Below are 13,914 nucleotides of genomic sequence, written 5' to 3'. Positions count from 1 at the left end.
AGAGTCTCCTTTGATGACTCAGTATCTGACGTAGGTTCGGCCCCCTGGTAGTCATAAATTGTATAATAGAGCGATAAATAATCTGTGATGTAGGACTCTGGTCACCAAAAATGATTTTAGAGTTGGTTTGTGTTTCACTACAAGAGCAAGTCAGGTTTAAGACTTGTAAAGTTTTGGAAGAAAAGTTATTTGACTTGAGTAAGAGTTGTGACAGGTTTGGGGGTAGTTATTTGGTGTGGATGCAATCAGCCAATAAAATTAAAACTAAAAGTTTGAAAGACTACTAAAATTTTAATGGCATTACACCACTACTGCCTTCATATCTGAATCCCATTAGGACATGGTTTTTAACTGGCTTCAACTTCAAGCCTTTGCCACCACAGGTGTCTTTCTCCCTATGCTTTAGCAGGCTGGTGGATTTCCATTAGCATTCAGGAATAATTGAAAATCTACAAAAATAGGGAGCAAAAGAGGTTAAATAATGTATTTCCCCAACCCTGTGGTTACTTACAGCTAACAGAAAAATGCTTCAGCTGTGCTCGCTCTAATTGCTCCTCCCTGCAGAGCTGCAAGCACACCCAGCTGAACAGCCTCTCAACACATGAAGAGGGAAGACCAATTGACTTTAAGTATGAAAAAAAAAATCCTTCTCCTCTTACCATAGAAGCATTCGCATTAGTAAACATTCGCAGCTAGAGTAGTCCGTCAGCCCATTAAGTGAAACATTGTCCAGTAAAACCCAATATTTTAAAAATATTTCTTCCATTGTGACCACAAAGGAAGCACTCTGCTGTGTGGATGAGATGAAGGATATTGACTGATGGTTCTCCGGGGGTGTGAGGGTACAGTTGTGCCAAAATCTAATCTGAACATGAAGAGGATTTGGAGTCCCAGGAGATTGAGCTTTAAAGTTGTGTCCTAGTGTTCAGCTCGAGTGGAATATCACTCCAAAAATAAATATTTATTCAAGGTCCAATTGAGCTGCATTAGCCTTGCTCATAAATGTTAAGGTACAAGGTATTTTATTCATCATTATACAACACAGGGTTGCATAATGAAAGTCTGTAAACTCCTTCTTGCCACACAAATTACAGAACATATATACAGTTTGTATACAAATATACATAAACACTTGGTTGGCATCTTCACATCAAAAGTGCTACATCAGGGAAACACCGTCTGTCAACTTTGACTGCATGTTATCACCAAGCATCAGTGTTATAAACACAGAGTCCTCCTCTCCTCGTCCAGCTGTAGTCCTGCCCTCAGCTGGCTCAGAACACGGTCCGCCCTCAGAGTGCAACAGATTGATCTAAGATGTTGTGTTGGAGACAGGTCTCTGTAAAGATGTGGGCACAACAGTCCGTCTTCACGTTGTTTGGCCAGCCTGCGACACATTTTGTCCACTTCCTTTTCCTGTGACCAAGCACCAGCCATGAACCACGCTGGATTAGCATGGCTCTTATTCCGACTCTGCCTCCCTGGGGCGGTCAAGTCGGTCAGTTCCGCTCTCTTCTCCAATAATGATTAACTGACAGTTAAAAAAGCAGAATTTTGGAGGAGCTACCGGCCGCTGCACCACTGCCATAGCAATGCCAGCTCTGCCTGCCATGTCTTTGTGTTGGAACAAATGACCTGACTACTTGCTAAATCATAATAAAACCAAAAACACTCTGTAGTCTTACTTTAGCAATAAAGAAGCACAACTAGTCGTAACTGGACCACTTTAACTGATTTACTATGTGTGTACGTCAGTGGTGTATTTAAACATTGGTGGGCAGAGAGTAAAAGTATAAACTTGTCAGGCAACAGCCATCAATATTGACGGTACTTAAGATCAGGCCAGATCAGATGAAACTGTAATGACCCCCATGGGGAATTTGGGTTGTCACAGCTGCAGAGAACAGGATATAAACAACAGTGTATGGGCATATAGTGTTGAGGCACCGTGTTACTGTTGACGCTGAAGTGGATGACTAGCTATTCAGCTATACCACTATCAGGTGTACAGATGGAAAAAAGAATGAATGTGTCTAGAAAAGCAGTGGCCACAGGTCTCATGCATGAATTAAGAGAACATCACGCATGTGTTCTGAAAGCTGCTAAAGCTGGCAGATTGCAGGTTGAAGGGAATAAAAGAAAATTTGGTACAGCAAAGAACAGAAAGGGTCGGCCGTAAAGTTCCCCTGCCCTCCCCAAAGAACCGACTGTAATAAATACATATTGACAAGCAACAAAACTGCTTGGGTCGAGGCCAGTGCCCTGTGTGTGTGAGTTATTGCAGTGTTTTCAGGCTATTGAAATATAAATACATTTCCTAAGTGATTAAAACGTGTGATCAATCTCCATGGCGAAGGTGGATTAGACCTCCTCTCCTTGCCAAAGATGATGTTCATTAAAATCTCCCAGACAAAGTTCCAGACAAAGTAATCATGATTGTGTAATTATTGAATCTGGGTTGGAGCAGAATACTTTGCCTGCTCATCAAGATTCTGCATCCTAATCACACACACGGACACAGAAATACTGAGGAAACTCACCAAACTGTGAGCCAAGACAGCCCGGTTAGTAATGACAGAGTGGAGGCATGACTGAGAAATGATTAGCCACACAGCAGGTCACTAACCTATTAACTTAGAGTACATTGGTCTTATTTATTATAATTTGTGTAACACTACTGGAGCAAGCTTCTATCTGCTCACACTTCTCCCTGAGGCAGGTTCCTCTGAACCATCGCGCCCTTCAGATTTGCTGTCTCCACTTTCCCAGACATCCTAGTTACATGCAATAATCTCAAATCCAACCTTCAATGTCACACTTTTTAAATTGAATGGAAGCCATTTTAAGGTTGTGGGAGACGAATTAAGATGAGGACAGAAAATATAATTGACTGACAGTGTTTGGATATGCAGTAGACAGCCACGACTTCCTGTGCTGGCAGTGAAATGTAGTAGGTTAAATGAGCACTAATGGTTATTGAATACATCGTTAACTGTAGGGGACAGGAGCCCATCCCAGCATGCACTGGGTGAGTGGCAGGGTACGCCATGGACAGGTCGTCAGTCTTTTACAGGGCTATAAATAGACAGACAAATATATTTCCTCTAGTTACCAATTCACTTAAAGTGCAACCAGTGCATAAATGGCTGGAATTCTGCCTGTGGGAAACATTGTTAAAGCATGTGAGTTGAACAACTGTGTGCTCATTAACACTGCAGTTATTTTTAGCTTTAACATACCACAATAATTTATATGCAAATAAAGAAAGTCACATGCATGGTAACCTCCCACAACACGGAATGTAGCCCCTGATTTTATTGGTCAAAGTTAAAGCATCTCGGCCAATAATGGTTAAATTGGGATGAAATTATGTTCAGATAGACATGTTGCCCAACAAATATAAAATACAGTACGTCCTCAATGTTATCACCATCATCATCACCCTCAGCTGTACTCTGTCTTCAGCAGCAATCAGCAAATGGTAACACATTCAATTAAAATGGTGACAGTGGTACACATTACCTGCATGAGCATTTTCACACTGTCAGCATCATTATTGTTATTATCAGCATGCTGCCATACCAACACATCCTTAAAAACAGAACAGGTCGATTGCCAGCGTGTCCCAAAACAAAATGACATGACTGTTAAAGCGTACCATGCAAACTGTCGCTTAGTCAGGGTTTAGCTACCTAAACAGGAAAATAAGGAAAATATTGCAGTTTGACACTTATTCGACCTAAGTTACGTCCATACTTGACATAGTGACATAACTTCAGTTTACCTAACCCTCAGTTTACTACATTACTAAGTTAAAAGAACTCACCGGTGACTTTGGTTTCAGTCTGGACACCAACAGTTGTCTCCACCATGAAAGTCCTGCTTATCTGACCCATCCATTCACCTCATCCATGTGCAGACTTTCACCTGACTTCCTACTTTTCCATTGTAATTATTACAATGGCAACTAGAGGTCGCTGCCTAACAACAAAACATAAATGTGGATCATAATAAGTGAGTAAAACATATAAAAGTGCTACAGAGGACTGGCGGAGCACAGATTGCAGGTGGTGTAGCAACATGGCTACGTATTGTATGACGTGTACGGTCAGGGAACACGCTGGTAGTCAGAGCTCACCAGGCAGGAGAAGCTATTGTTCAGACTGTGTTTCTCTGCTAAGGACAGGGAGTCTGGTGGAGCTTTGACAGCCACTAGAAGAGCATTTATGGCCCTTTGAGAGACTCACTGTGTGGGTACATGTGTTGTAGCTGGACTAGCAGCTCTACTATGTCAGGCTCTCCAGTGTCGGTCTGAGGGGGAGTGACAGTACACATGGCCATGTTTCTTGCAGTTACTGTTACTGTTCCTCAGCACTAAATATCTTGTTAAGCTCTGAATACAGCACAGTTATGGCATTTGTTGTGTTTAGTGCCACACTACGTTGTCCCTCCGCTGTATATGAGGCTTGCTAACGGTGTGAGCATGTGTGAGAGGCACAAACTGAGGCTACGGTTAGCCAGTATATATACTTGGCTACCACAGTTGGGCGTTCAATGTATGAAAAATACCTTGGAATCTTGTCTATTAAGTCCTGGCAAGGAGTCCGACCGAACTGAACTTTCACATCCATGCAGACTCACACAGGCTAATTTTAAGCAGAACAAATCATTTACGCACATATATGTCGGTGGTGTGGAGTGGTAAGTGGTGAGGAACTCCTCTTTAAGCATAGATCTCACCTTGTTGTGGCTAGTCCAAGTTTGTTTCTGAAGGTGGTATGAGCTCAGTGTTACCTCTTGAGGCTGATGGTGAAGACTGCAGTTGTCACCCAACTGTAGTTCCAGTGGGTGTTTTCCCTTCCGGCCTCATTGGGCTTTAAGGCAGAATGTGCTAACGGCACCGCTGCACTCTGAAACCCGTTATCCCTACACCACAGCATTTTTTTCCTGCTGCGCTGAGCCAAGCATGCTTGTAGCCAATGTTCAACCAGGTTGAACTTTGCGCTGAACCCCCTGCGGCGATCGTCACACTGGAAAACTGGACACAAAGATGAAGTGCTTTACCTGAGGGGTTTCCAAACTGCATTTTTTCGGTTTTACATCGGAGATGTCTTCAGGGACGAGTAACATCTGGTTGGTTTGGCAGATACACCTCTCGTTAACTTCCTCACCTCCATTAAAGCGCAGTGCACAGCTGGTTCCCCCGGCTTTTCTACTGGAAGCATCTGGAACTGTCTCTAATGCAGTATTCCCAAAAGGGGCAGTCTACATAAAATCAACATACTGTAGTATCTCACAAACACTGATAATGATCTCTGAAACTACAAGTCTTTTAAAGTGTATAACAGTACATAACCTTACCATTTTAACTTTTTGTTTTAGAAGTTTGCATTGAAACGCTTGTGCTCTGCTATTATACATGCGGATGTGTTGCTGGAGCAACAGACCTGCTGATCCATGCATTGATGAGGCAGGTTTCTTTGTAAAGCATGTGAGAAGCAGAAATGAGGATAAAAGCAAGCGTCTCTATGTGCATTTACTTCATCTTCAGCACCAACTGTTGGTAATAGAGCCCTTTTCATCCTGTGTGTAACTGGTTTGAATCTATTTAAATATTTATGACTGAATACAGCGTGCCTGGAAGCCGATCGCTTCATGTGTGAGAACACCTGATTGTGTCGACCGCAAAATAAGACTAGTGCACGGTATCGTAAAATAGCCATCTGTTCCTATGGATGGAAATTGTTCTCGCTTGACCTTTAAGTCCTGTTGATCACACACAATCACATAATTGCTCTGTAATAAGATTCTTGCTGTGCAGAGAAGTGTTTTAAGATGGTTTCTGGAAGAGAGGCAAAAGTGTTGAAACTCAATCTGGGAGGCAGAACAAACACACGCAGCAGTGCCCAGCGAGGTGAACGAATGAGAGCGGTAAATAAATCCACTGTGGGTGTGCCGAAGACGGAACCACTTGAGGTCCGCTGCCTGTTTGTGAATCACACCCACTCCACCCTATCAGTGGGGATCAGAGGTGAGCTGTTGCTTCTTGCGTTGTTTGGTTTACGCGCTTGTCTTCAGCGGTGAAAGGGTCAGAGTCCCCTGATCGCTGAGGCGGATAATTGTGTGCTTCTAATTCGATCCTCTGCGCATACATCAGAGGCTTTTCAGTGCGGAGGGAGGGAGGGAGTGGAAAATGCACTCAGCCAGAAAGCCTCTGACAGAGAGCAATCTGAATACGTTGGTCAAATTCAAGTAAAAGGGACGGTATCGGTTGCAAATGTGTCACACAAGACTCCCTCGTGGCTGCAGAGGAGCAGAGTGACAGAGGAAGTGTGGTGGATAGTGGTTGGAAATGGGTGAGCTCCTTAAGGATTTGGCCAGTAGCACATGTATTTGTTTTGGCTTCAGACTCTTATTACGTTGGATGTGAAACGACAGCATGTGGTTAGAGGGTGGATTTCAGCTCAAATTTGAACCGCTCCGATGCGACAGCCGAGCTTCAAGATTGCGCCGCGGCAGCACTTAAATCTGTCCGCATTTTTGGGAAAAGCTGGTGAAAGAAAAAATACTTCTGTAGATCTCTAAATGGTCTGCCACAGGAGCAGTCAGAAGTGGATTAATAACCCACATGACAAGCGTTAGAGAAAGAAACAGAACATAAGATACAGACGATATGAGAGCTAGACTGTACAAAAGAGAAGATATATATTTTTTACCTCAGACTGAATAGACAGGCTGTTTTACTGAATATAATCATATCCAGCAAAGCACTGTTGCCTCTGTAAACTGTCCAAATATTTCTGGCATTCCGAAAAAGGCAGAATACGAACAGAAAGTGTTTTTGTTTTCAAATTTCTGAACCAGTTTGACTTAAAATTCCCTCAAACCCAAGTAGACAATCTGTGTGTTTTACCCTCACTTATTTTATCATTTTACTTTCCAACTAAGAGGATGGAGGCTCGTTAGCAGCTGGCCAGGGACCCAACGAGCTGTGCCGAGGCAGTGAACTTACTCCCTATTGTTAATTTGGATTTAACTGTGGACTGCAGCCGTTAGAGACTTTCTGATGTGACACTAAGTACCAGAAAATAAGATTCCATATGTCCTCTGGCTCTGTTACTTAACGCTGCAGGAAGCAGGTTGTGGAATTGAATTAAAGTCTGTCTGTATACTGTTGATAGAGTTTATCCTGGCAGATTTAAAGAGACAACCCCAAATCACAAATACATATTATTCCTCTTACCTGTAGTGCCATTGATCCACCTGGATTGTTCTGGTGTGTGTTGAAGAGTTTTGAAGATTTCAGCCCTGGAGATGGCTGCCTTTTCTTCAGCATAATGGAACGAGATGGCTTGTGGTGCTCAAAGCGCCAAAACTATACTGTACATAGTTCCTACATGAAACAGCTCTCTGTGGACTGTCTTGAGTAACCGGGTCATGTTTTCTGGACAGGCATTTTTGGGCACTTTTAGCATAGCCCTCTACTTCCATTATATTCAAGAGAAGGCACACATCTACAGCTGATATCTCTAAAACTCAGCAACTCACACCAAACAATCCAAATGGCTTAACAGCACTGTAGCAAAGAAGAAGAAAAAAAAATTCCCTTTCAAGCAACATTATGTAGAAACTGTTTCTGAGTGCAGCAAAGCTGTCGTAAATACAGATCCCAGGTCTGTAACAATTTGTCAGATGTAATGTAGGTGCTAACTACAAGCAAAACTCATTAGAACAACGTCATGTGTTTAAAACTTGTATGTTGAAGTAAACATGTATGTAACACTGTGATCCTACCCTCTCACTGAAGTTACACAGTGCAGAAACAAGTGATGGGGGGCTGAGTGGCTGAAAAAGAGACACCATTCACCCTGTTACAAGACACTGTACCATCACAATGATGCTGAAGCTGTTATTTTAAGGTGAAAAAGTTACATCATGTTGCTTTAAACAAGCCTCTATAACTGATGTGGAAGCTCACCTGTAAACCTTCACAATAATGTGTGCTGTACTGTATTCAAAGGACTTTAACTGCTCTTGACCTGCTTTTGCTGAGAAATGTGAGATCCTATTGATCTGAAATCTGATTTAAATGAAGGTTTTAATCTCATGATACTAAGAGTCTGTCTGGATGTGTGAGGCTGTACTTGAGCTAAATGCTCACATCAGCATGCTAATAAGCTCACACTTATAAAGCTGGCATGTTGATGCTTATTTAGCATGTATAATGCTCATCATGTTCACCATACTGGTTTAGCACGTTAGCATGCACAAGACACAAAGCACTGCGGAAGCTGACAGGGGATGTCATACGTTTTGCACGTACATGGAGACCATCCAGTTTACAACTTACCCCCCTGGGACCATGACTGTGTTACTGTTAGACTGGCAGCCTGGCACCACTGCTATCTGCTTTCACATCTCCATTATAGACTAAATAAATAATTAACTCATGTTTGACCTGTTGTTGGTAGTTGTTGCTGGGAAGCGATCCCATTGTCCTTGCGACAGCCACAGTAAAAAATAATACCACTTGGAAACACAAGGGACTGGGGGCATCTAAGGGGCGAGGGACCCCCATTTAAAGAGGTCTCTGTTTCCACTCTGTTCACAATGTGAGAAATCATGACTTTCAAGATGGATGACTTACAATCACTAGCTAATAGCACGAGATGCTGGATCGGATTTAATTACTTCACAGCAATTTCAGCACCGCACACCCACACCGTGGGGGTCAGATAGAAATGCCATTTTAATTTTTCCCAAAGCCTGCGACAGAATCTGTTTCAGAATCTATTAAGACTTCACATTCGGTAAAGGCCAGGATATTACTGAATCATCTATTTTCATCTGTCAGAGGGGCGGTATCTGACCGCGATCAACCAAAACATCAGTTTTTTCTGTCAGAATGACGGCATAATGGCCAGTAATGGTGTTACAGAAGAACATAACACATCGATCGGCTGGTAGCTCTTTAACCACTTCATCATGATCATGATGACTACTGAGCAAACCCACATCCACTCATTTTTCTTCAGCCTTGACTTTAGCAGGTTATTGCTGCTGCTGCTGCTGCTGAGTGGAAAAACTGCAACTCCTTTGGTGATCAGTGATTTACACAGTCCTTAATGGGCTTAGTAAGTTTGAGGTCTCAGGGGTAAAAACCACGCTACATGCAAAACTAAGTGTATCCACTGAAATATGCATGAGGCTCAATCCGAGAGGAGGACTTTTTCCCGTGCGAGGGCGGTCAGTTGGAATGACGTCTCCATGGAGCAGAGCTGTTGACTGAGCAAATACTGAGGGGAAGTGGTTCGGTTATGCAGTCACACGTGTGCACTTTCACACCTGGAGACGACCTGTACAGCCACGGCGTGTGTCGTCGTTGCCCTGATGGCTCGGTAATTTCATCATCTTTATGATTCTGCACGACCGCAACAGTCTCGTCGGAGATGTTTTAGAAATACCTGTTTCACACGATTACACGGCATTTCGAAGTTTAAAGGTCTGAAGAAAGTTTGCTTTATTATTCCCATCTTCTAATTAATCCACACATCGTTAATTAACTGACACGAATTAAGCAAAGCATTTTTTAATTCATTAATAAAACTCCAGTAAATGCAAAAAAAATGAAGCGCATTTTCAGTTTCCCCCAGGGATGACTTTGACTTAATAACCAAGTAATCTCTTATAATTATACTTTCAAATATTTATGAACGCTATTTCAGCAGTCCTAAAAAAACAGATCATCACTAACAGAGAGAACGTTTCAGCTGTGCTAGCTTTACAATCCACAGTATAGGCATATCTGTGACTAGGCAGCCTCTCTTCTGCACATCTGCACCTCTTCACGCTCTCACCTCCTGATCACTCAGTTTGATGCATAAGTCAGCGAGGTTCATGGGATGAGATAATCAAAGCCTTTGTTTTACACTTCATGAATCTTTCAGCGCCGTCTCTGCCGTGTTTTGTTCTGTCAGAGAACAGAATCACCTTTTTGTTGTGAGATCAAACGCATCAACCTCTTCTGTCAATGAAGAACCTGCAAATCAAACAGCGGCCTTTGAAATAGATTCTTAATTACAGACTTCATGCCGAGCCCTCACGTCAGCCTTATCTCAAGCTCTTTTGGTGATCACACATGTTGAGCACTGAAGCGTGTTGCTGCTGGTGTGTGGTGTAACACAACTATTAATGTCTGTCTTTATGTGTTGTCTATCTCCGCAGGGTGAGTGCTCCCAGAGGTGCTATAACATCTTTGTGCTGGAGACGGTGTGTGTTGCCTGGTTCTCCCTGGAGTTCCTGCTGCGCTTCATCCAGACGCAGAGCAAGTGTATGTTCCTGCGCACGCCTCTGAACGTCATCGACGTGGTGGCCATCCTTCCCTACTACATCACCCTCATCGTGGACTCTCTGTCGGTGGGAGAGAAACGCGCAGGCTCAGGAAACAACTACCTGGAGAAAGTGGGGTTGGTTCTCAGAGTCCTGCGAGCTCTACGGATCTTTTACGTGATGAGGTTGGCCCGGCATTCCTTAGGCCTGCAGACACTCGGTCTGACGGTGAGGAGGTGTACGCGTGAGTTCGGTCTGCTGCTGCTGTTCCTCTGCGTGGCCATGGCTCTTTTCTCCCCGCTGGTGTTCCTGGCTGAGAGCGAGATGGGCGCCAAGCAGGAGTTCACGAGCATCCCCGGTAGCTACTGGTGGGCGGTCATCTCCATGACCACAGTCGGCTACGGAGACATGGTGCCCAGGAGCATCCCCGGCCAGGTCGTGGCGCTCAGCAGCATCCTGAGCGGCATCCTCCTCATGGCCTTCCCCGTCACATCCATCTTTCACACCTTCTCCCGCTCCTACTTGGAGCTGAAGGAGGAACAGAACAGAGCGATGAGGCAGAAGCCGGACTCGCAGGACAGCACCAAGTCCCAGAACAGCGAGGACTCTCAGGAGACGGACAGCTACCACGGCATCACAGAGGCCGCGGCCTCGTCCATGCAGCGGAGGAAGACCATGGCTGCTCAGAGGGCGGCTGAGATCAGAGCTACCATGAAAACTTAACTGCTGTGTCTCTTCTCTATGTCTGAGTTCAAATGGCAGCCAAGGAGGCCATGACACCGAGCGCTGGGACTTCAAAGTTGACAAGTGGCAGGATTGTGAGCAGGGAGGAGATTTTCTTCTCGGCAGCTTGAGGTCTCTGCTTTGATCGTGCGAAGCGCTTGTGCACCAGAGTGTATCTGAGTTTCTTAAGTTTCACAGAGGAGCTGCAGGGGTGTTTTTTTTCTCACTAATTTGACTTTAAAAGATCAGTAACAGTACCATATTTATAATTAAACAACTGAAGTCAAATGAGATTAAAAAAGTGACTGTGACAGTCTCACTGAGTGCGATTCAGACTTGAGATGAGACTTTTCCAAAGGGAAACCTGATATCAAAACATCACATGCTGATTTTCAGACCTCTGACTAAAAATGAATATCCCACATGTAGCTGCGTTTGAGAGGATTGTCTGAAATGAAGCTGTTGGACGTGCAACATCATCCCCACTCACTCTGTACTGTATTTGGCCAAATCAAATAAGGTATTGTACCTCGAGCTCTGTTATATAAGCTTCACACATTCACACAACACATTTATTTGCAGTGAAGCAGAGCTAATTCATCTCCAACATAACAACACCAGATGAATTTATCTGTCAAAGGGCGACACAGCTGGTTGAAAGTTCTGCTCAGTGGTGAATGACAAGAGGATTGGTCCCATACTGACGTCTCTGTTAGATCTCTCCGTCTCATGCTTTAGAAGAATAATTAACCAATTTGGGAAATACACTTATTCACTTTGATGCCGAGAGTTAAATGAAACGACAGCTACCACTGTGACATCTGGACATTAACTGTGAGCTAGAGCAGAGATGCTGTCGCCCTTGTTCCCTTCCCACAAAGCCAATGATGATTGATTTTGATTTTGAATTGGATTTTGGATTACTGTAGAAAAATAAGCTCTGTGGCAAACAAAAGATTATGATGCTCACACATGTTGTTCTTCACAGATGAACGCCACCTTTTATGATTTTTGCAGCGTAAATGAAATGACCACAAGTAAAAAGCTAACGTTAGGCTATAAACACTTTCTCTCCCTGATGTGCACATGCCCCTGCCCATTAGAGGGTTGTTCTTTAAAAATAGATAGTTTTCAGATTTGAACTAGTAATGTGGAGAAATTATGAGAAAAGCGCTTCCCGTTTCATATTTTACTTACCTTGCACAAAAGTACATTTTGGCTGATATCTCAGAGATGAAAGTTCGGATCCCGCTGATTTTTCTAAGATGACAGGTACATATATTTGCATGCGTGATTAGGTCACCGGTACATGTTTACATGCAGAAAGATACGGGTGTTAGACTTGTGGTGATGTTACAAATGTGCCACTTCTCCCGTATAATGTGTTAATTAGTGAGCACTTGTAAGAGCTTTATCTTTCTGAGAGCTGGAGATGATGTTGGTGCCAAATCCTCAGAGATAATTTACCAGTGACCATAATTCTTCTATGTAAATGAAACCAGCCACAGAAGCAAACACTTACCAAAAGGCCTAATTGCAGTTTGATTCTCGTCAAAGAGGCCAATGTTGTATCTCCGCCCTCGGGCAGTGAAAGCAACAGACCCCGAGCGCCCGAGTCTAAAAGCATTTCAGATCATTTCCACAGTCTTACAGGGTTTCGTCATATAATTGCAAAGACGGCACTTCATTTCCTTTGACTTGAGTGCCTTGTACTTTGAAGTGACGCATTAAAAAACTATTTTCCCCAAATTGTTGTGAAGTCGGAACCCATCAAAGCAGCCTAAGTGCATGAGAGCGCAAATTGGATTTAGATATTTTTATTCTGCCACAAGGTGATGTTCAGTCTGTCAACTCTGAATCGCAGTCACTGGATTAACTGAACCCTTAAAAAGCATGGAAATATTACACAGAACACTTAAAACTATTATATCTACAATATTTAGGTTTGAAGAAATGGAAATATTGTTTTGATGAGGAGTGTCGGGGTGCAATGGGACATCATTTGAATAAAAACCGAACTTAAATGGATTTGTGTGCTTTGCGTCATGAATCTGGAGCCTGAGGAACAGCCTCTTTTGAGAAATGTAATAAAGATTATAATGAATATGGTCCCATGTGGAGAGGCTTTGATTTAACAATTTATTATACACAAGGATGGCCTGAAATGTTTGCAACAGAGAGCGAGCTGCACTATCTGCACTTAGAACATCCTAAATTGGTTTGTCTGTGGTTTGGTTCATGTTTTCCTTCCCCACATCCGTTATGAATAATAAATGAATTCTGTTTCCAGTCGATGATGCTCCGTGCACTGTACATCTGATACATACTGACAGTGCTTCAATGAAATGTTAAAGTTGGGAGTAGGTTAGTAAAGAGCCTGCTCAGTGAGTTCTCCTGTTCACGGTTACAGTACTTACGAGAAAAATAGACCTTGAACTAAATTCACCTCATGGCTGGAATGACATCAGAGTAGGTTTTCAGTGCCACTCGAAGTCAGCGAGAGAATATTTTGAAGGTTGTATAGACAGGACAGGAGAGTCTTGCCACTTGTTAGCAACCTCCTTATAAGACAAGTAAACACTTCATAAGTCACGTGTTGGCTATTTACTGGAATATTTTACATAAACCCATTGACTTTGAAACAAGGGAAGTGCAAAAATGCTAACTTAAATCTGGGTTTTAGGACTCATTCCTGATGCACTCTTTAGGCGGTAAAAGCTAACGTATTAGCTAACAGCTCCCTATCTAAACATCCAGCAGACATGGAGCCACAATCACATTACTTTGGAGTTGTGTTTCTGACCACCGCATGAAAGTCAGTCCAATATTCACTTTACTTCTAGCTGTGGTTTGGTCACCAAC

At 43.2% G+C, this 13,914-nt stretch overlaps 1 protein-coding gene across 1 annotated transcript in view; it reads left to right on the top strand.

The window, feature by feature from the left end:
* Window positions 1-13,080, top strand: part of kcng2 (potassium voltage-gated channel, subfamily G, member 2) — a 31,132-nt gene extending 18,052 nt beyond the window's left edge. Inside the window, exon 3 of the mRNA XM_084380394.1 lies at window positions 10,225-13,080. Coding sequence (XP_084236520.1) covers window positions 10,225-11,052 — 828 coding nt within the window. The 3' untranslated portion in view covers window positions 11,053-13,080. The remainder of the gene's footprint in view (window positions 1-10,224) is intronic.
* The last annotated feature ends 834 nt before the right edge of the window (window positions 13,081-13,914 follow it).

Source organism: Pagrus pagrus, assembly GCF_965226575.1.
Source record: "Pagrus pagrus genome assembly, chromosome: 17".
Taxonomy (NCBI): Eukaryota; Metazoa; Chordata; class Actinopteri; order Spariformes; family Sparidae; genus Pagrus; species Pagrus pagrus.
Note: the sequence above shows the minus strand (reverse complement) of the source record. Positions and strands in the feature narration are given on the sequence as shown.